Source organism: Larimichthys crocea, chromosome XVI (assembly GCF_000972845.2).
Source record: "Larimichthys crocea isolate SSNF chromosome XVI, L_crocea_2.0, whole genome shotgun sequence".
NCBI lineage: Eukaryota > Metazoa > Chordata > Actinopteri > Sciaenidae > Larimichthys > Larimichthys crocea.
The window spans coordinates 11,252,663-11,272,306 of NC_040026.1; the positions used below are offsets into that span (position 1 = coordinate 11,252,663).

General features: G+C 40.9%; 2 protein-coding genes across 3 annotated transcripts in view; one reads left to right on the top strand and one right to left on the bottom strand.

Moving 5' to 3' along the window:
- arhgap17a (Rho GTPase activating protein 17a) overlaps positions 1 to 9,617 on the bottom strand; it is a 28,354-nt gene extending 18,737 nt beyond the window's left edge. For both annotated transcript variants that reach the window (XM_019272049.2, XM_019272048.2), the window contains exons 1-2: positions 8,935 to 9,617; positions 1,071 to 1,110 (exon numbers count right to left, since the gene is read on the bottom strand). In XM_019272049.2, the coding sequence (XP_019127594.1) occupies positions 1,071 to 1,110; positions 8,935 to 8,987 (93 nt within the window). In that variant the 5' untranslated portion in view covers positions 8,988 to 9,617. The remainder of the gene's footprint in view (positions 1 to 1,070; positions 1,111 to 8,934) is intronic.
- A 2,727-nt stretch (positions 9,618 to 12,344) lies between these two features.
- lcmt1 (leucine carboxyl methyltransferase 1) lies at positions 12,345 to 19,644 on the top strand. The gene is made up of 11 exons (XM_019278252.2): positions 12,345 to 12,753; positions 13,189 to 13,280; positions 13,635 to 13,756; positions 13,884 to 13,960; positions 14,602 to 14,663; positions 14,777 to 14,879; positions 15,959 to 16,079; positions 17,872 to 17,973; positions 18,060 to 18,151; positions 18,676 to 18,773; positions 18,996 to 19,644. Exons 1-11 carry the CDS (start codon positions 12,668 to 12,670, stop codon positions 19,016 to 19,018), a joined length of 978 nt encoding a protein of 325 aa, XP_019133797.1. The 5' UTR covers positions 12,345 to 12,667; the 3' UTR covers positions 19,019 to 19,644.

The following is a 19,644-nucleotide window of genomic DNA, read 5'->3' on the forward strand; positions in this document are numbered from 1 at the left end:
GAATGTCTTTGCTGAGTAGCCAGAATTTTCCCACAACAGCACCTGCTTTCACATGTGCACACAGAGTCAGAGAGATATATGAGCTTATATAAAGACATCCACAGCTACACTGACCTCTGCGCAGCTTCTCGAGCCTTTGTTGTTAACTACGTTAGTGCTTCAACGTGTGAGCAACAGAGTTTGCAGGGCTTAATTTTAACACCAGCTGAACCCACAGATGAGCAGTCTTCATCCAGAGACGAGGCGATATCAATTGATATCAGCTGTTGCTTGGCTGGCATGTAAACTTGCTTATGTTTGGGCTTGGTGAGCACATGGCCCAGCTGCTCTTTAAACTTCAATCAGACGAAAAAATTAATTTTGCTTTGGTGTTTGTTCGACATCCAATATATAGACAGCTCAGGTCAGATTGTAATATCAGGACAGGTCAGTGCACAGGTGTAGTAGCTGTGGAGTCAAACGTGTCGAGAACAGAAACTTAAAAACCTCCATATATCGGCTCAATTAAAGTTGTTTTAATCAGTAACAGAGAAGCTGATTGATGTTTATTCATATTGCCGACGCTGCTGATTATTACCAAGGAAAAAATGCAATCATATGTAATGGAGAATGACACACAGTAAACTACACTAGGCTTTATTAATGATTAATACAGCTATAAGGTAAGGGGCAGGGATCAGTTAGTGAAATTAGCTGCTGTAGCCTTGAAACTGCTGGAATGGTAGAACATGACTTCTGTCACTAATTCTATTGTTTTATCTATATGATGGAACCAAAACTTAATTTATACTGTATAATTATGGCTTTCAAAAACATCACACCATTTTAATATTCTTACTTTCTGTGTTATACTTAGATATCTGAAAATATTACCAACATTCTTCCACTTTTTAGCCATGGTGCTGGATGCAGTGTGCACTTCCTCCTGATGGCTTACTGTTGAGCGTGTCATTTAATTTAACACAAATTACTTTGGGAGATTTACTGAAACTGGCTGATTTGAATTGATTCAGAAGGGGACCTCTGTGTTAAGTGCTGGTCACAGCTCTCCAGTCGGATCAATGATTTACCTGTAGGAGGTCATCGCTGAGGACTTCTGTTTTCTCCGCTCTGTGGGTGAGAAAAGACAACAAGAGAGTGCACAGATTAGCTGTACTTCAACACAGTAGTGTGTAGTCACTGTAAAAATATCTGACAAATTACGCCGCCCCCGGAAAGACTGGTTTCCACACTCAGCTTGAAACAGTGTCAGGTACTGACCTGGACATCCGTGGGAACGTTTCAATAGAGGGTGGGTCTCTAAAGCCGGTTGCCATGGCTCAACCAGTTAAGTAACAGGCTGATATCCAGGCCAACATATTGGACTATAGCTGGATGGACTGTGACAAATTTGATTTGTATCTGATCGTGAACATAACTAATGCAGAGGCTCTGTTAAGCTAAATGAGAAGGCATGTTTCTGTTTTGACTTCCTTCAGCCACAGCGAGCCGGGCTTGGGGTGTTGTGTACAGGGTATGAGCCTATTAATAGTTGGGCTTAGAGAGGTCAGACAGATTAGATTCACTTAAAGGGAGAAGGCTGTGAAACACAGTCTCAGCTCATACTGCTTATCAACGCCTTCACACAGGGCTGACTGCTTCTGTGGCTACTGGGGGGAAACGGCAACACTGCAGTCAGGGGGACGCTGACTGGAGACGAGCTGAACGCTGCTGTTCACTGTAAGACAGATGACGTCTAGATTGTAGCGCAGCTGTAGAAAGATACTTCAACTGCTGTATTGTTATTTATTTTTTAAGTACAGATGGTTTATTATGAAGCAAACACAACCAAGTGGGATGGGTAAGAGGGCAAAAAACATATTTTAGTAGCCTGTCAATTCAGTTTTTACTTTACTAATACAATTACTGTACCGATGCAGTATCAGTGCACTCGTTTTCACAAATTTAAGAATTGTTTTTGTAATTACCCTGAGAGATAGTCAAGTTTTCCATATAATAATGACATTAACATGAAAAGTAAAGAGCTGAAATGTCTCATTATGTACTGTTCTTAGGCCCGATGATATGCAGCAGGTGTCTGTGTGTTTGTGCTGACACAGATCTTTCCTTTTTGGTCTGTTTTAATGTGATTTTTGGTTGTACGTTTAATGTTTTGTTTATTTTCTGGTTTTCTAAAGTCCAAGTTTTTGTAAAAAAAAAAAGAAAAAAGAATAAACACTTAATATGCAAATATCAACACTTAAGCACGTTCAAAACACAACATTATGCAAAACATATGCTTGTAAGTCTGCCTGCATGCTCCAGCTTTAGGGTTTATCCTGTGTGCTAATGCACACCAGAAGAGACAAACTGTCTTGTCCATGGTTGGAAAAGATCTACTCAGCTAACAGCTGTCAGTTGTAGTAAAGTGTTGAAGTCTTTTAAGTGGTTGGTGAATATTTCGATTCTGCATATGAAAAGCTAGTTTCTAGTACATCTGCTAACATAATAAGTACCGCAGCGTTTCCATGGATGTAAACCTTTTATTGTACCTTGCTGTGACGATGATTCTCAGGAAAGCTGAGGAAGCTGATATCCATCTGATTTCATGTGAACTGCATAATACTACCAAGGAAATAGAGGTAATGAGCTGTAATATGCCTCTATTCCCTCGTCACGTGACTCAGACTTTCTGTTCCTTTACGGTTACTCAGAACTGTGGAAGCTTTCAGCCTTCTGACCTGTAGACAGTCGCTTGCCTGCATTTTGGGTAACTGGAGCTCTAAATGAAGCCTCGGCCCTCCTCCAAATACGGCTCTTTATGAACTATAGTAACCCCGTCACAGCTGCTTTCAATTACAACACAGAGGCAGGCAGCAGGGAAGAAGCAGAAAGAGACTGACAGAGAAGAAGAGACGACAGTTTTGGGGGGTTCCAGTGTAAGAAATATAAATACAGGGATGTTTTGGGGGGGAGGTTAAAAACTCCCGAACGTGCCAAACCAGCAGAATCTAGAGACGAATGGAGATGAATGGAAAGCTTTTTTTTCCTCTGGAGGAGAGCCATCACCATGCTGGTGAGCTCACACGTGCAGAGTGAGGACCTATAACCCACAAAAACCTACAGGCAAGACTTCCAGCTAGCTGAGGAAAAAATGTGAGCCGCACACACATTATGCACGCACACGTACTGTAGAGAGCGTGATTATAAAGCCACAATATGGAATCCATGTTCTGGTGTTGTCTACATGCCGGAGAGCTCTTTGTGTGGTCCTTTTGAGGGTATAATCTTTAAAAAAAAACAGTGTGTTCATCAAGCAGATTTATCCTCTCATGAACATGCCGGATCATTCACTTTACGTGCACACAGATCTATGCACTATCTGCTAGCACAAAGCCTGAGTTTGATTGATCAGAACATGTGAAGACATTTATGTTCCTTATGTTCGAAGCTCTTGTAAACTCCAACAAGCACACACACACTGAAAAAATAAAAAGACAGGCTCTGCGGCAGCCTGGGCAGAGCCCCCACACACACACACAACAACAACAAAACAACAATTGTTTTGCTGGCATCAGCTGACCTAGAGTGAACGGAGCTGACCCCCGTCTCGCCTCACCGGAGCGGCAGCCTTTTAGAGAAAGTGTGTCACCGTGTGTGCCGCATGTGACTTCTTCACAACAGGAGAAACCTCGTCGCACAGCCGAGGCCGCTGCATCCGAATGGTAACCATGGCGATCTACTATCAAGGGTGCAGAGGGGAGTAAGTGAATACTGCTGCCATAAGCACAATAGAGCGGCTGTTAGTGGCCACTCGACACAATCAAGGCGCTGAGGAGAAGGGAGGGGTCTGCCTCTTACGGTTGCAACAGTTGGCAGCTTAAAGCATAAAGGTAATGGATACTGGACCCAGATGAAAGGAGCTGGAGAATAATTGAGTGACTCAGTCCATAGAACCTCTCTAATGTGGCTGATTATGTGTGTTGTTAGGCTAACATTAGACCTGGGCAAGAGAGAGCAAAACATGGAGGTCACTGTAGGACGTTTATCCAATGTGTATTGTTGTGGTATAAAGATCAAGCACAGCTTCCTTCCTGGTTGATATTTATATCCCAATGATTCATCATTTTGTCCATATGATAAGTGTTAGTTAATAGTGAGAAAAGTCTTTCAAAATGTGTTAACGATGTAACAAATTAGCTTGTTTTGTCCAAACAGCAGTTCAGAACCAAAATACATTTAGTTTACAATCATAAGATAACAATTCAAAGCAAATATTTACATTTGAGGAGGCAGAAATTGGCAAATATTTACCATTTTTGCTTGATTAACCAATTATTATTGGGGGTCAGTCCGTAGGGACAACCGGAGGTTGGCTGGTTGTGTGTGTGTGGGTGTGTGTGTGTGGGGGGGTGTGTTGATCATCTTTTCAGTCCAACTTAACTAAAAAAAAAAAGTTGTTTTTTTAAAATCATTACTTTCCTTAAGTCAAGACTAACCAACCGTACACCGTTTCCTGTATCCTGATTCCTATATAGAATGTGGATGTGAGCAAAAAAGACTTGACGGCAAACAAACGGCTCAGTCTCGCAGGTCACGTCTATCACTATCAGAAGCACAAAAGCATCCCAGCTGACACACCTCTTTGTCCTCGAGGCACTGGCTTGGTGAGACACAGTGGGAACGCCCAGAGTCACCTATCCTTGTTAATTCAACAGTGACATTTCGCTGATCCCTGCGGGGTGAAGCGTCTTTTCAACACGGCTCCCTCTCGAGTGAATCAAGGACTTGTACAGACAATGGGGTCCTCGTCGATTGCAAAACGCTGCGCTACTGAGAAGATAATTATTGTTAGATAAGACATCAAAAAGCATTATATAGTGTCACTATACAAGTGAATGAGTAACAGTGAGAGCTCAGATGGAAACTGGATTATTTGTCACCTCTCTCAGTTGAGGTGATAACAGGGCAGATTTATTGTAAGCTCATATCTGTATTGATTAGTTAATTGACGTTACTCTGATGTGGCAAAACAACTACCGTACCAACCCAGATAAACACAAAGTGATGCAGTAATTACACTAATGGGGTGTGTATCAGGGTTACCCCCCATGAAAATGGTTAGCCGGGGTTGTGTGTCTCTGCTTTCTCAGCCAGCGTTGCAACATGCTGCTCTCATTAATTGCTGCAAAGCGAACATGTAATGTTATCAATCGATCAATGTCAGCTGCTGGGCTGAATCAGGATTAAACAAACAAGATGTAGTGTTGTTCATTAACGAGCTTTAGCGGGGACCAGACCAAAAAAACTGTTCTGTGTTCAAAGGGGCCCTGGTGTTTACCAGTGAGACAATGAAAAACAAACCAGGAAGTGCAGTTTGAATAACAGATTAATGCGTTTAAAGGATTATCAGTCACACACACACACACACACACACACACACACACACACACACTGCACAACAGTTACACACAGACAGGATCTGGGAAGTTATCACTGCTGCAACTATTTGTCCTTCATCGTGACAACAGCGAGGCAACGTGCATGTGATGGGACAATGAGGGAAATTGCCGGATGATGTCACACCGCACCGCAGCAGAACTTGAGCCCGGTTCGAGGGACACGGGCTAGCTTTCCCCCCCTGTTTCTACTCTGTATGCTAAGCTAAACTAACAGGCTGTTGGCTGTAGCTTCATATTTAAGTGATAGATATCACCAGAAATCTGAAGAGCATAAAGAGTATTTCCCAAAATATTGAGCTTCTGCTTTATTAACACTAATAAAAGTGTAATAATTCCTATTAACCTTGCATATGTCAGATGGGCGGGGCACCTCTGCTATAAATCACTGCAGAGGAACCCCGTATGACCCAAGTGTGACAAATGTCACTCTGAAATGTTCACAAACCAACCACAGTAACTCCGACCCAGTTGCTACAGTCTAAAAATCGCTTGAGTAGACGACAGCTCAGGGCACCCAAATAAGCTCAGATGTGTTTTCCTGGTGCACTCCGTCCACGCTCCCTGATTGGATCGCGCCATCTGAACCTCTTATTATCAAATTCTTTCCTCAGCCACTGTGAAACTCTTCTAAGGCTGATTGCAGGGTGACGTCATTAATCACAAGCCAATCAGACTAAATGTAGAAACTGATGATCACCTGTGGAGTGGAAAACCGTGACCTCAACGTAGGTCAGTGGAGCATTATTACTTTATCTTCATACAGATAGTGGATATAAATTATGACGCCCTATCTATATGTTATCTCCTTTAAGAAGTGCTACTATCTGATGACGTTAACCTGCAGCACACGTACAAGGGCAGAAAGTTGGCTCCCCCGCAGGGAGCTAAAGATCCTAGCTGACATCAATCTCCTCAGCTTTCTTTCTCCTCTTCTCTAGAAAGCAACGAGCACTGACTCTGGGAGGCAGCTTCCTGTTTGTAGAAGAAGAAGGAGAGATTTCCTTAGTGCGGCTGCTCGCTGGACACAGTGTTCTGCCTTTGCACAATCACAGGAACCCAGGGGGCAGCGGAGAGAGGGCCCTTTGCACTCCAAACTTTTGCAGATGCGCGCACACACATACGAGCAGGCACAAACTTTTAATGGACAAAGCAGAGCGCGTGCACGCTTCGCCCCTAATCCAAACGCCGACATATCACTCGTTCGGCGGGGTCATGTATGTGCAGAGTCTGCGATTAACCCCAACTTGTGCAATACAAAGGAGCAAGCAAAATACTGCACGCCCGCCCCGCGTTCAAATGTCTGTTTTATGCATTACACTCTCTCCACTTCTAATTTACTGCAGTTGGGGGAAATTATGAGTATTCCAGCTGCCCTGTTCCTCCTGGTCTTGAATTTTAGCTGGAGGAACAGGAACTCTTTGCAGACTCTGCTGATAGTCTTGCCATCAAATAAACACTGCAGGCAAAGGAAAAGGAGGCAATTACTGTATGTAGTGCATCTCTGCCAAACACCCCATTTCTATCAGTCCATTAACAAATCCCCCTGATTTGTCCGCCAGCCTGTAATTATTTCCAATTTCAGTCCATCTATCTAACATGGAGCCTATGAAATGACAGAAAGAATTACTATTGCTCATCAAAAATTACAGTTTGTTCCTCAGATGCTGCAACTTTATGTTTTAATAAATAAACAGAGCTATATTTTCTTTCCTGATGGCTTATTTTATGCTAGAAGCACTTCATGTATTCCCTTCAGGTTGTTATGGAACGCAGAAAAAGGTCCCATTTCACGCATGATGGTAAGAGTTAGACTAATAAATAACTCGGGGATGATTAATCATTATTTAATGCTGAGGAAATTCATCAAATATTACGTATAATCCAATTATGCGTTGACCTGTTAAACCCCTGTTTGTATGTGTTGATGCAAAGCAGTTCAAAGATAGTTAAAATGAGCTCTTTTGGCAACTTTTGTTAACGTCTTGGCTTTTTTTCTTGAATTTCTACATCAACATAGAAATATTTCATAATTTTCAAAATGTGGAAGCTGTAATTCATTTTGGCAACCGCTGCCGCTGCCTATTTAAAGATGGCACATTATTGTTTTCAGCCTGTTGGTTTAGCTTTATCTGGTACCATCCAGTACTGAGTGGGTGCACCCGCTGTTCTGCCCCGAGGTGCCAAACACTGTTGACTCCCCTTAAACACACACACACACACACACACACACACACTTAGAAACAAACTAAACACACACAAAAAGCCACACACCACAACCTCTCGTGATGAAAACATCCTCTGACATGTCTCACCCTCCCCGTCAACACAGAGTCAGGCCGAAGCCATCGCTACTTTTCCCCTCTCTGGTTACACAGGGACACCGTGTGTCATCACGCAACAGCATAACAGCACAAGTTAACAAGCCTAAAACACTCAAACACACTGTCATTGTCCGAAATCATGCTCCTTCACAGAGGGTGGATGCGTTCACTTAATAGCTTCGACGCTGCAGCCTGTTTGAAGTTCAGAGGGAGTGGAGACAGATACACATCTATCACGCACACGCATTCATCTATTTGATATGTTTTAAGTTTGATGCCTGGTTGAAGCTCGGCATCTAGGGTTTCATAAAGGGATAGGGGGAGGCTCTTACTGCCACTTTATCAGCACAGGAGTGAAAGTGAACCTTGCTGTGTATGGTGCAGAGTTTATAACAGCTGGTAGCACATTAGAGAGTTTGTCTGAAATCAGCTGCACAGCTGGGCACCAAAGGTTTGGCTTCTGGCTAGTGACGCACACATATACGGTCACAATCTCATATCGGTTATCAGCCGATATCGTCTGAGTGCGAGCCCCGATTACTGTCCTGTGGGGAAACTGGTACTGTTATGATACATTTGTCTTTTTTTTTAGGTGTAGCTCATGCCACATAATACACTGTCAGGTGTGCACATCTCACACAGCAAACTCAATTCTTGCACAAAGGACAGATAGATATGTGAAATCTTCTCTTGGATCTGCTGACAGAGATATCCCTACACTTGATCCATATGTTTCCCAGAAATCTGCATGACATTTTGACAGCAGACTAAGACCGAGAGACTGAGGAGTGGGGGGGGTCAAAAAATGCACCATCACTGCTGTTGTTCATCTCCCTTGTAGACTGAGCTCACAGACACTGCGTAGATGGCTGATTCAGTCTTTGGAGGAGGACATCTGGTTAGACAGACAGCAGGGTGGACCACAAGGACAACAACACTGCCTCATCATCCAGTTTTTATTTACATTAGGAGTCACACTGTGTTTTAAAGCAAATGATTCACTCATGATAAGAGTCAGTGCTTGTCAACACAGCCAACAGATGATGAGACTTGTGTATTAGCTCATTGCAAGTTGAATTAAAGCGCGGCTAACGGTGTACAGTTCAATTATATGTAGGAGCCTTTAAAAGTGAACACAGAAAGAGTTTGCAGGTCTGAGCTTTAATACTTGCCTGCCAACTGTTTGATTGGCGAGCTGTTTCATGCGATTGAACTGCTTCTTCATGGTCGCTCCTCTTCCCAGTCTGTCCTTCCGAAGTTACGCTTCAAAGCCGGGCTTTGGTTTGTCATGAAGTTCACAGGGCCTCTCCCCCCCCCCGGTTTGATTTTCCAAGCTGTCGCTATGACAGGGAAAAACAAGCGAGAGCCATTTGAGCCCAAAGCCAATTAAAAAATAGTTTGTAGCCTCGCTAGCCCCCGAGCTAGCCTTTCCCAAGTGGAAATCCTAGAAAAAAGTTCCCGTTGGGGGCGACGGCATGATCCGCGAACCTCCTTTTTTGTATATTTCCGTACATTAAAGTCCCCCCAAAGTAAGCAGTGACTAACTTTCACCGGCTCCTGTGCGGCTTTTCATGGCTCTCTCTTCTTCTCCTCGGTCGGCTGTCTTCTGTCCGTTAGCCGGCAGAGCTAACGTTGCCGAGCTGGATAATCCGTCGGCCGCCGCTTTTTTTTTCCCCCCAGAGCGGAGCAGAGCGGAGCAGGGAGCCGAGTGAGGAGCAGCAGGAGCAGCAGCAGCAGCAGCAGCTCACCTCTGCCTCTGCCAGCACGCAGGAAGTAACGTTAGAGCTGCACAGCATCTGCCAGACAAGACAGCACCACCTCCCCCTGGACACTGACAGGAGAAACCCACTCACATATGGAGCAATGCACTGATGGAAAGAAAATAAGCTTTTACTACAATAATAATAATAAAAAGTCATGATAAATAAACTGAATAACTTTGACTGTGTTCTAGCAAAGTAGCACACTTAGAGGTGCAGTGTGTAAAGTTTAGTGTGCAATACTCTATTTTCAATGTGCAATGCTCTACAATGTGCAATATTCCATCTCATAATGTGCAATATATATATGCAACACTGTATATAGCATATTTATTTTGCCAAATGTATATACTCCTCAGGACTGTGCACCTTACCTCCCTTTTCTTTGCCTTCATATATATATATATATATATATGTGTGTGTGTGTGTGTGTAGGTCAATGTCACATGTTGTTGTTGTGGTGGTTGTTGTTACTTAAAATAAAATAAAAATTTGATCACAAAGAAAACAGATATATGCATCCAACACATAAACATAAAGTAAACATAAAGTTCCTTTTCTTTACAAAAAAAAACTATTAGTAGAGGCCTAATATGTCTTTAAATGAAATAAAGACAAACACATAAAATACCCTCTCATTGTACATGCGTATAGTGGCAATAAAAGGCATTATATTCTATTAGGAGCATCTATTAGCAGAAATTGCATAGAAAATGTAATGTTTTCATTAAAATCACCTGAAAATAAGAATCATTGTGTTTTCCTTGTCTTGAAATTAGTCTTTTATATCTACAGTGAGAGCAGGCCATTTTTCTACAATAGCCATGTGCAGACAAACCCAACACTGGTTATGACATTTTGTTTTTTTATATGAATTTCACAGTGGGTGAGGCATGGGAGAGTATTAATTTGGTTGCAATCTGCAACTTTACTGCTAAATCCTTCACACTGGACCTTTAATGGAGCTTTTTCCACATATAAAAGTATTGTAAGCTTATTTTGCTAATTGTTTCCCACCATCACATAATAAGGAGTGTAGTACATTTTATTCATATTCAATTTTAAATTGAAAGTCCAGTGTGAAGGATTTAGGAGTTTAACATCTATTGCCATAATATTCATACGTATGTTTCCATTAGTGCATAATCAGACGAAAATAAGAATCATTGTGGTTTTGTTGCCTTAAAATGAGCCCTTATTATCTCTTGAGAGAGCGGGTTGTCTTTCATGGAGTCCGCCATGTTTCTACAGTAGCCCACAACAGACAAACCAAACACTGATCTAGATATGGCCTCTTGCTTTTTTATGCTTTTTAGTTTTTTCTACATACTTGGAAGAAGATGGTGAGACTTGGGACAGTATTCACTTTGTTGGAATCTACAACTTCACTGCTAGGTGCCCCTAACTCCTATACACTGGACCTTTAAAGTAAGTAAGTAAGTTAGTCAGTAAAGTTTATTTAGTATGGCACCTTTTGCAGAGCAATGCCACAAAGAGAGGTAATTTTACTCTCAACAAGAGTAAAATTGCTACAAATTAAACTATTAAAACAATAAAAAAGAATAAAACAATGAAATATGAATGCCAGAATACGTCAGAATTACAGTATAGGGATGCACAATATATCTGTGTATTATAGCAGGAAACACTTGTTTAAATAAGTGTGCTTCTACTTTGATTGATTATGATAAATAGCAATATAATTTAAATGTATTTCTGTTGAATGATTGATAAAACAAATTTTAAGTGTTACAGCATCCTACTGAAAAGCCTTCCAAAAAATAAATGGGAAAATAATATGAGCTCATAACATTGAGTTATTGCAGACACTTTTGGAAATTTGAAAAGACATATAGTGATGATATCTTAAGAGTGCGTACAGTAATGATGGGCCACAAGAGAAGAGATTTAATATGATCTCCAATCCACTTGGCATCCCATGTGTTTCCTTTGCAGTTTGTCCAGTTTGTGTGTTGTTTTGCTTTATCTGAGACCAAAGACCAAAGCAACATTTCCATTCATGGTTTCTGTGGCTTCTCAAATTGACTTTTAATAAAAGCTGCTGAAGTTTCATCCACAAGTAGGACAAACCTTTCTCTGTTTCATGTGATTTTCTACATGCTTTAACGGGTTCTCAGAGGAATTCAGACACACTCCTCGGATGCCAAGAATGAATTCTTGATTATCTGAGCGACATGTGGCATCCTCAGTGAGGCTGGCTTTGAGATGGTGGGACTTCACACACAATTTTGCGAGCAAATGTGTCACCATGGCTTTGAATTCCAGATTTCACATGGGACTTGATGTCCTGTTACTGATCTGCACCCTTTCTGATGTGATCCTCCACCTCTCTGTTTTTACTTTTACCATCCTTGCTGTCTTCACCCTCATCTACAGAAAAAGAAAGGATGAAAGTGGTTGGCTGGTTATGATGCCTTTTATTCAAGGACTCTCACTGGTTAGTTGTTTTCTGATTATACAACCGGATCACTTTAACTATATTCTTCCAAATTCTGAATTTGGTTAAGGTATGAGTTATCAGAGACAAAAGAGGAGTAACAATCATTACAAATATAAGTTTAAATGTTATAAATGTCAAAGCCATTCAATCCACAAACCATGTCTGTAAATATTACACAATGCTGATCAATTTCTGGTTAAAAGTGTAAACAAATGAATACTTGGGGGAGGTGAAATAGAAACATTATTTTAGCTATAAAACATTTGTTATATTGTTTGTTGTGTGGGGCTTTGCAGTTAGTGCTTGTTTTATTTTATTTGTGTGCAAAATGAGCACTTTCACTGCCATGCTTTTAATTTGAAAAAACCCAACAGGAAGTGTCATCTGGCCGCTAATATTTCTAGCTCCGTGTGAGTTTTTATTAGCCAGCAAAATATAACTCCCTCTTTAAATGCTGCTCTTTTTATCAAACGCACCGTTTGTTTAGCATACATAGGCACTCGGGTAACCAGACTGTGCTCACAGCTTCACTGTCTTTCTGCCCCTTTTGTTTTGTTAAATGAGCCCAGCTGTCAAACAGAGCTAGCCAGTTAGCTTGTCGCGGCTAGCCGGTGTAACGTTAAAGCAGGTGGACGCGTGCAGCTTTTACATGTTGACCACATCACCTCAGCACAGAGATCACTGATGGCAGCCCGGCAACCCTTCACAGACACGGACACTTCCGACGAAGCAGTGAGGGCGACCTGTGACGATGCAACTACATGCAAAAGGTAATTATGCAACATTAGCACAAGCTACAGTCATATGGCTTCAATGGCATCATGTTAGGATGTTAGGTTAACCAACATTATGTGCAATATCTCAGCTATAATCCAATAATTATGCCCAATAATATCAAGAAGTATTGTTGATGTTAAGCTATATACACTATAGGAAAGTCACATTTGAAGTCTCGAGGATGCACTATAACAAATCAGTGTAAAAAACATAATTTTCTTTTACTTTAGGTTTGTTAGCTGTCTTCACAGCTGGCTGGTAGTGTACACTCTCCTGCCAATGGTTTATTACGGGATGTAGATCAGAGCGAACAGTATGCAGCAGGAAAAACTGCACACATCAGGATGTCATTTGATTCAATACGTCACCTCATTAAAGCTTTAATCATGTGTGTCTTCTCCTCTACTCATTTATAATCGGCGTACTAGGTTTGCAACCAGTAAGGGCTACTGGAAGGATCCCTACATCCAGTATTTCGCAAGATCTGTGGGGGAGCGGAAGGCACCTGAAATCAATAGAGGTAAAGTGACACACATATTTTAACCTTACATAGAAGTGACTCCTTCGCTCGGTAAGGAGGAAACATGTGGTCCTACTAATAATATTTGTAAGAAGTGTTACAGTGTGAGTACAAAATGAACAAAGTCTGCAGCCGCACGGGCTGAAAGAATGTGTGCAGAGCTGTGATTACTGTCTATATAAGCAGCTATAAACACCTCGCTTTACAACGTGGTTAATTAGCGATTCTCCCGCTCACAGTCATAATGTTTACGAAGACCTGTGTGCTCTCTGTCTGTGATCTTGTAATGTGTTACATGCTTTTTTTTTTATTTTTTATTAACTTACTTTACTGTCTGCTCGTCTCACCTGACAGGTTACTATGCCCGTGTTCAAGGAGTTAACCATCTCCTCGATGCGTTTATAAGGAAAGCAGAGTGTAACTGTCAAGTCATCAACGTGGGTGCTGGACTGGACACCACGTTTTGGAGACTAAAGGTTTGCAGCGATTCACAGTTGATTGCTCCCGTTCGATTGGGCTGCATCAGATACATTAAACTATCCACAAAGTGTTACTCAGCATACAGACGTTTAGTGTTTGTGTTTGTGTGTGTGTGTGTGATAGGATGAAAACCTCATGCCACGGAAGTTCTTTGAAATTGACTTTCCAACAGTTGTGGCCAGGAAAATACACAACATAAAGTAAGACGACCATGTTATTATTGTTTTTTTTAATTAAAGCTATTATTCATAGATGTCGCTGCATAAACACAACTATTTATAAGCTTTAGTTAAATAGTATAACGGGCATTATAAGGAAGCAAATTCCACACACGTATGATTTTTACTTCTCTGGTTATGATATGGTAACGTGAGGTTGACATCAGTAGAGGGAGACAGAGCTCTTTGTAACCAGAAGTAACATTTCTACATCTACAGCCGCGGCAGATAAGGAGCAGCGACTGTATATTCACACTGTATGTTGTCTTTACACACATGTGAAGATGTATCATACTTTATATGTGTATGATATGAACTACCAGTATTCAGATTCAGCTCTTTGCAACTATTTGTATAAGAAGTAAATAAAAAATATTTGCTCTCAAACTAAAGAAGAAGTCAACAGATTAAAACATTTATTATCACATATAGACATAATACATAGTCAATGATATTATTATATTAGGAAAAACACCTTGTATCATGAATTGTAAACAAAATCTAAACACTATAACCTTCATCTAGGTTGGATATTTTGCAGTATTATAGTGTATTACTGTTTTATTCTAGTGTATTAGTTTGAGGCAGTTTTGAATTGTGATGGTGTTTCTTTCTTTGACCAGGACAAAGCCTCCCCTGTCCAAACCTCTCATTGAAACCCACTCAACAGACTCCTTACTACTAGGTAATGGACAAAAGTTGCCGTCGTCACATGACACATCTTCATGGTTTAGATAGAAATACTCTCTTTAGTATCTTATCCATCTTCCTTACAGTGTATGTTTGTGTTTTGTTCAGACGCCCACAGCCTTGACTCAGACCGATACTGCATCATCGGGGCAGACCTCCGAGACATCTCTAATTTGGATGAAAAACTGAAGAAGTTCCAGCTTAATCCAGAGTATGCGAATATGTATTTTCCTTTTTTTCTGCTCCATGCTAAGCTAATGATTTTAGTTTTGGAACAAAGTGTATCTGAGGTCAATGTTTAGTTTTTTTGTTTTCTCTGTCAGCTGTCATTGCTTTCCCAGCATGTCCTAAGAAGTCCAAGAATCGAACCTTATCTCTGTCGTCTTCTCACTGTGAGCAACTCAAGATAACAGTTGCTTACAGAGCGCCTGCATGGCAGCGATGCAGATGAAATGTCTGACGTCTGTAGGGTGATTTGAAAAGATACTCCACCCAAAAATGTATGTTCTGAGTGTCACTCAGCCCCCCCTGTGGAGTTGAAATGTGGCTGTATGCTCAGTATGTTTCGCTAAAACATTGATAAATGTGCCACTTCAAGGAGGGTGGTAGCAAGACATGTGAACAGTGTACTTAACCAAAGTTTCTGCTGAGGTTTGGAGGTGAAACTTGTCACAGTTATTGGAATCCACTGTAATTCATCAGGGGCTGTTTTTTAGGTGGAGTGTTATTTTATCAGAAGCGGTAGACAGATGTATCACTGTTTCATAGAAGGATGTTGAATGGCACAGACATCCTTTTTGTACATTAGGATGTTTTCTATGGCGCAGGGAGTTCAGGCTGGCAGACTTCTTCACCTCAGCTCATAATTTACACATTACTATCTTTATTTATCAAGGGAAGCTTGACAATGAGCGAGGCCCTCGTTTACAGGAAGCTGCTGGGTGTGAATATGTGAATTTATGTATTTTAATTGTTGGCGAGTGTGTCATTCCATTTTTATGTTTTCCCGTAAGACACCAAAGGTTAGAGTGAAACTGTAGCATTCCTCTGTTAGTAGAAGCAAGTGTTAGTAGTTATACAAAAGATGAACTCTGTCTGAGATGTTTTTTTAACACCACAATTTTTAAACACTATTTTCTACTTTGCTTAACTGAATTTAAAAAAAAAAAAATACACTGTGTTTAATTTGATGCAAATCTCGGGGCCAGATAACATAAATTATAAAACATTTTTAAAATTAAAACAACAGATTTAGAGGATTTTTATCAAGTGTCCTCTTCTCTCTTTTAGATTACCCACATTGCTTCTGTCAGAGTGCGTGCTGGTCTACATGACGCCCTCCCAATCCTCCAATCTAGTCCACTGGGCAGCAGAAACCTTTCACACTGCCATGTTCATCAACTACGAACAGGTAAACAAAATAAGTGACTTCATGCCGGTAGTTTCTGGATTTTCCACTTACAGTTAATATTTGGACAGTGACACAATCTTCATGATTTGGGCTATGCATGGCACCACATTGGATTTGAAATGAAACAATTACAACGGAATTGAAGTGCAGACTTTAAGGTTTAATTCAAGGGGTTGAACAAAAATATATGATTAAACATGTAGGAATTGTAGCTATTTATATACAAACGCTCCTCATTCCAGGGGCTCAAAAGTAATTGGACAAATAAACATAACCCTAAGTAAAATGTTACTTTTCAATATTTTGTTGAGAATCCTTTGCAGACAATGACTGCCTGAAGTCTGGAACCCATGGACATCACGAAACGCTGGGGTTCCTCCTTTGTGATACTTTGCCAGGCCTTTACTGCAGCTGTCTTCAGTTGTTGCTTGTTTGTGGGGCTTTCTGCCTTAAGTTTTGTCTTGAGCAAGTGAAATGCATGCTCGATTGGGTTGAGATCTGGTGATTGACTTGGTCTTTGCAGAATATGCCACTTTGCTTTAAAAAAAAACTTTCTGGGTTGCTTTTGCAGTATGTTTTGGATCATTGTCCATCTGTACTGTGAAGCGCCATCCAATCAACTTTGCTGCATTTGGCTGAAACTGAGCAGAAAGTATATCCCTATACACTTCAGAATTCATTCAGCTGCTTCTGTCTTTTGTCACATCATCAATAAACACAAATGAGCCAGTGCCATTGGAAGCCATGCATGCTCATGCCATCACATCACATCACACACTCACCATGTTTTACAGAAGATGTGGTCTGCTTTGGATCTTCCAACTTTCTTCTTCCCATCATTCTGGTACAGGTTGATCTTAGTCTCATCTGTCCAAAGAATGCTGTTCCAGAACTGGGCTGGCTTCTTCAGGTGTTTTTTTGGCAAAGTCAATTCTGGCCTTTCTATTTCTGAAGCTGATTAATGGTTTGCACCTTGTGGTGAATCCTTTGCATTTACTCTCATGAAGTCTTCTCTTTATGGTAGACTTAGATACTGATACACCTACTTCCTGAAGAGTGTTCTTCACTTGAGTGGATGTTGTGAAGGTTTTTTTACCATGGATAGGATTCTGCGATCATCCACCACTGTTGTCTTCTGTGGACGTCCAGGCCTTTTTGAGTTCCCAAGCTCACCAGTGCACTCTTTTTTTTTTTCTCAGAATGTACCAAATTGTTGATTTGGCCACTCCTAACATTTCTGCTATCTCTCAGGATGGTCTGTTTCACCTCCATTGAGAGCTCCTTTGACAGCATGTTGTGTGTTCACAGCAACAGCTTCCAAATGCAAATGCCACACCTGGAATCAACTCTAGACCTTTTAACTGCTTAATTGATGACAGATTAACGATGGAAGAGTCAATTGTCCAATTACTTTTGGTCCCTTGAAAAAGAGGCGACTACGTATTAAAAAGCTGTAATTCCTAAACCCTTGCTCCAACTTGGATGTGAATATTCTCAAATTACAGCAGAGAGTCTGCACTTTAAGCCTATATTGATTATATAATTGTATCCTGAATATGTTTTAGTAAACAGCTAAAATAACAAAACTTGTGTCACTGTCCAAATATTTTTGGGCCTAACTGTATATGAAAGCACTTTTGTGTGTTTGTGGTGGATTATCGATGTAAATACATGAGCAATTAGTGCTGCAATTAAATGTATAAAAGTGGCGTCACCACATTTAATTATCTGCACTTTATACCTGTCAGGGTGTGCTTGAGCTGAGACTTACCACGAATGTCTTTGTATCCAGGTGAACATGAGCGATCGATTTGGCCAGGTCATGATTGAGAACCTGCAGCGTCGCCAGTGCACCCTGGCAGGAGTGGAGGCCTGCCAGTCTCTGGACACTCAGGTAAACCACCTGTTACTTCTTTTCACTATTTTTTTTTTTATGGGAATATTCAAGACATGAAAAATTTGAATGTGTGTCGTTTGCAGAAGGAGCGGTTTCTGAAGACAGGCTGGGAGCACGCCGATGCTCTGGACATGATGACAGTTTACAGCATGCTGCCCCAGGATGATGTGGCAAGGTGATGCGTGCTTAACAGCGCCCGGACGTGTGTTGTAGAATGACAGATAATTAAACCTTGCACCTTGAACTTTGAAAGCAGCTGTCCTGAGTGGTTTTAAGGGGGCTTTCAAATGTGAGATAAAAAATAATCCTGATAATGCCAACAGATATTATGTCACCTTTGGTTGGGAGACAACAAGTATACAATAGAAAACCTATGTTATAAATACCAGGCATAGGGTCCAAGGAAAGATTCCAGATTTATGGAGCTTGAACCGTTGCAACAATGAACAATTATATTAATAACAATTTTGGCTGTGCTTCTCTCGGACTAGTCTCTTGGTAGTCCGCCAAATTCGTGAAAGTCCTGTACTGTAATGTCGACTAAATCACTGGAATACCTTTAACACTTAACATTTTTTATGTTGATATTTTAGGAATGTTTTCATAGTAGTCAGTGGTGAAAACCTTTACCTTCCTTTTGTTTATAGTCGGATATGAAGGATCATATTCTGTGATGAAAAGTGTCTTTTCTTCTTGCAGAATTGAGCGTCTGGAGTTCCTGGATGAGAGGGAGCTGTTGCAACAACTTCTTCAACACTACAGCATCTGCTGGGCCACCAAGGACAAACTTAACCTGGGTAATTATGAATGGATATGATGATAACTGTTATAGGAAATATGAAACTATGACTGCTTAATTCCAGGATCTTTTGTGATCACTATGGCGCCATGCTGTCCTTTTAATTTTATTTACTTAGCGTTACTCATCTGTGTTAAATTACTTATAATTCCACCCATCCGTACAATATGAATGTTTGCTGTGGTCATTTACAAGAACGGGTCACGTTCTGTTTCCTCAGGTCTGTCACAGTTGGTGTTTTGAGTGTGAAATCGCTCTGCTGTTGGACAAGATTTACGTGTGTGTACGCCAAAATCAACAACAGGAGAAGATGCGTAAAGGGAGGCGTTGGGAAAGAGGAAGCTCTCATTCTCCATCAAGTCCCCGGTTGGGAGCTGTTCCGGTGTGAAAACTCCATGCATCAGCAGAATGTGGTTTCATAAGCGCCCTTTGTATCCTGGTACATGTTGAACATGACTGCCGTGAGGAGTTTTGTTGCTACACTAGCACTGAATAATAACTGTAAAATGGATCATGTTTGTTTTTATTAATTTGCTTAAGGGCATATTTTGTCAAAAGTATTGTTTAAAAATCATCTCACATGTGTGAGAGATGAAAGAATGTATGACGTCTGAAGCATTTTACATGTCATATTTTTAATTTTATTTATGAATCAGTTGTACACGTCAGACGCGTTTTCTTTCTAAACGACTTGCATGTGATAGAATTAGTGTCAAACTGCAAGAAATGCATTCATTTGCCCGTAAAACAGCTTCCATCGTTGAGCTTACCTTCAAACAGCAACAGAGGACATGACAGATTAATTTGTGACAGATTATATTTCGTGAATGCTGGTGAGGTGCAGTTGAATAAAAAAAAAGTTCATTTTG

Excerpts from the sequence above, each read along its gene's own strand:
- lcmt1 (XM_019278252.2), top strand. The coding sequence starts at position 12,668 with ATGGCAGCCCGGCAACCCTTCACAGACACGGACACTTCCGACGAAGCA. Across the intron at positions 13,757-13,883 it reads CCACGTTTTGGAGACTAAAG|GATGAAAACCTCATGCCACG; the intron begins GTTTGCAGCGAT and ends TGTGTGTGATAG. Across the intron at positions 14,664-14,776 it reads AACAGACTCCTTACTACTAG|ACGCCCACAGCCTTGACTCA; the intron begins GTAATGGACAAA and ends TGTTTTGTTCAG.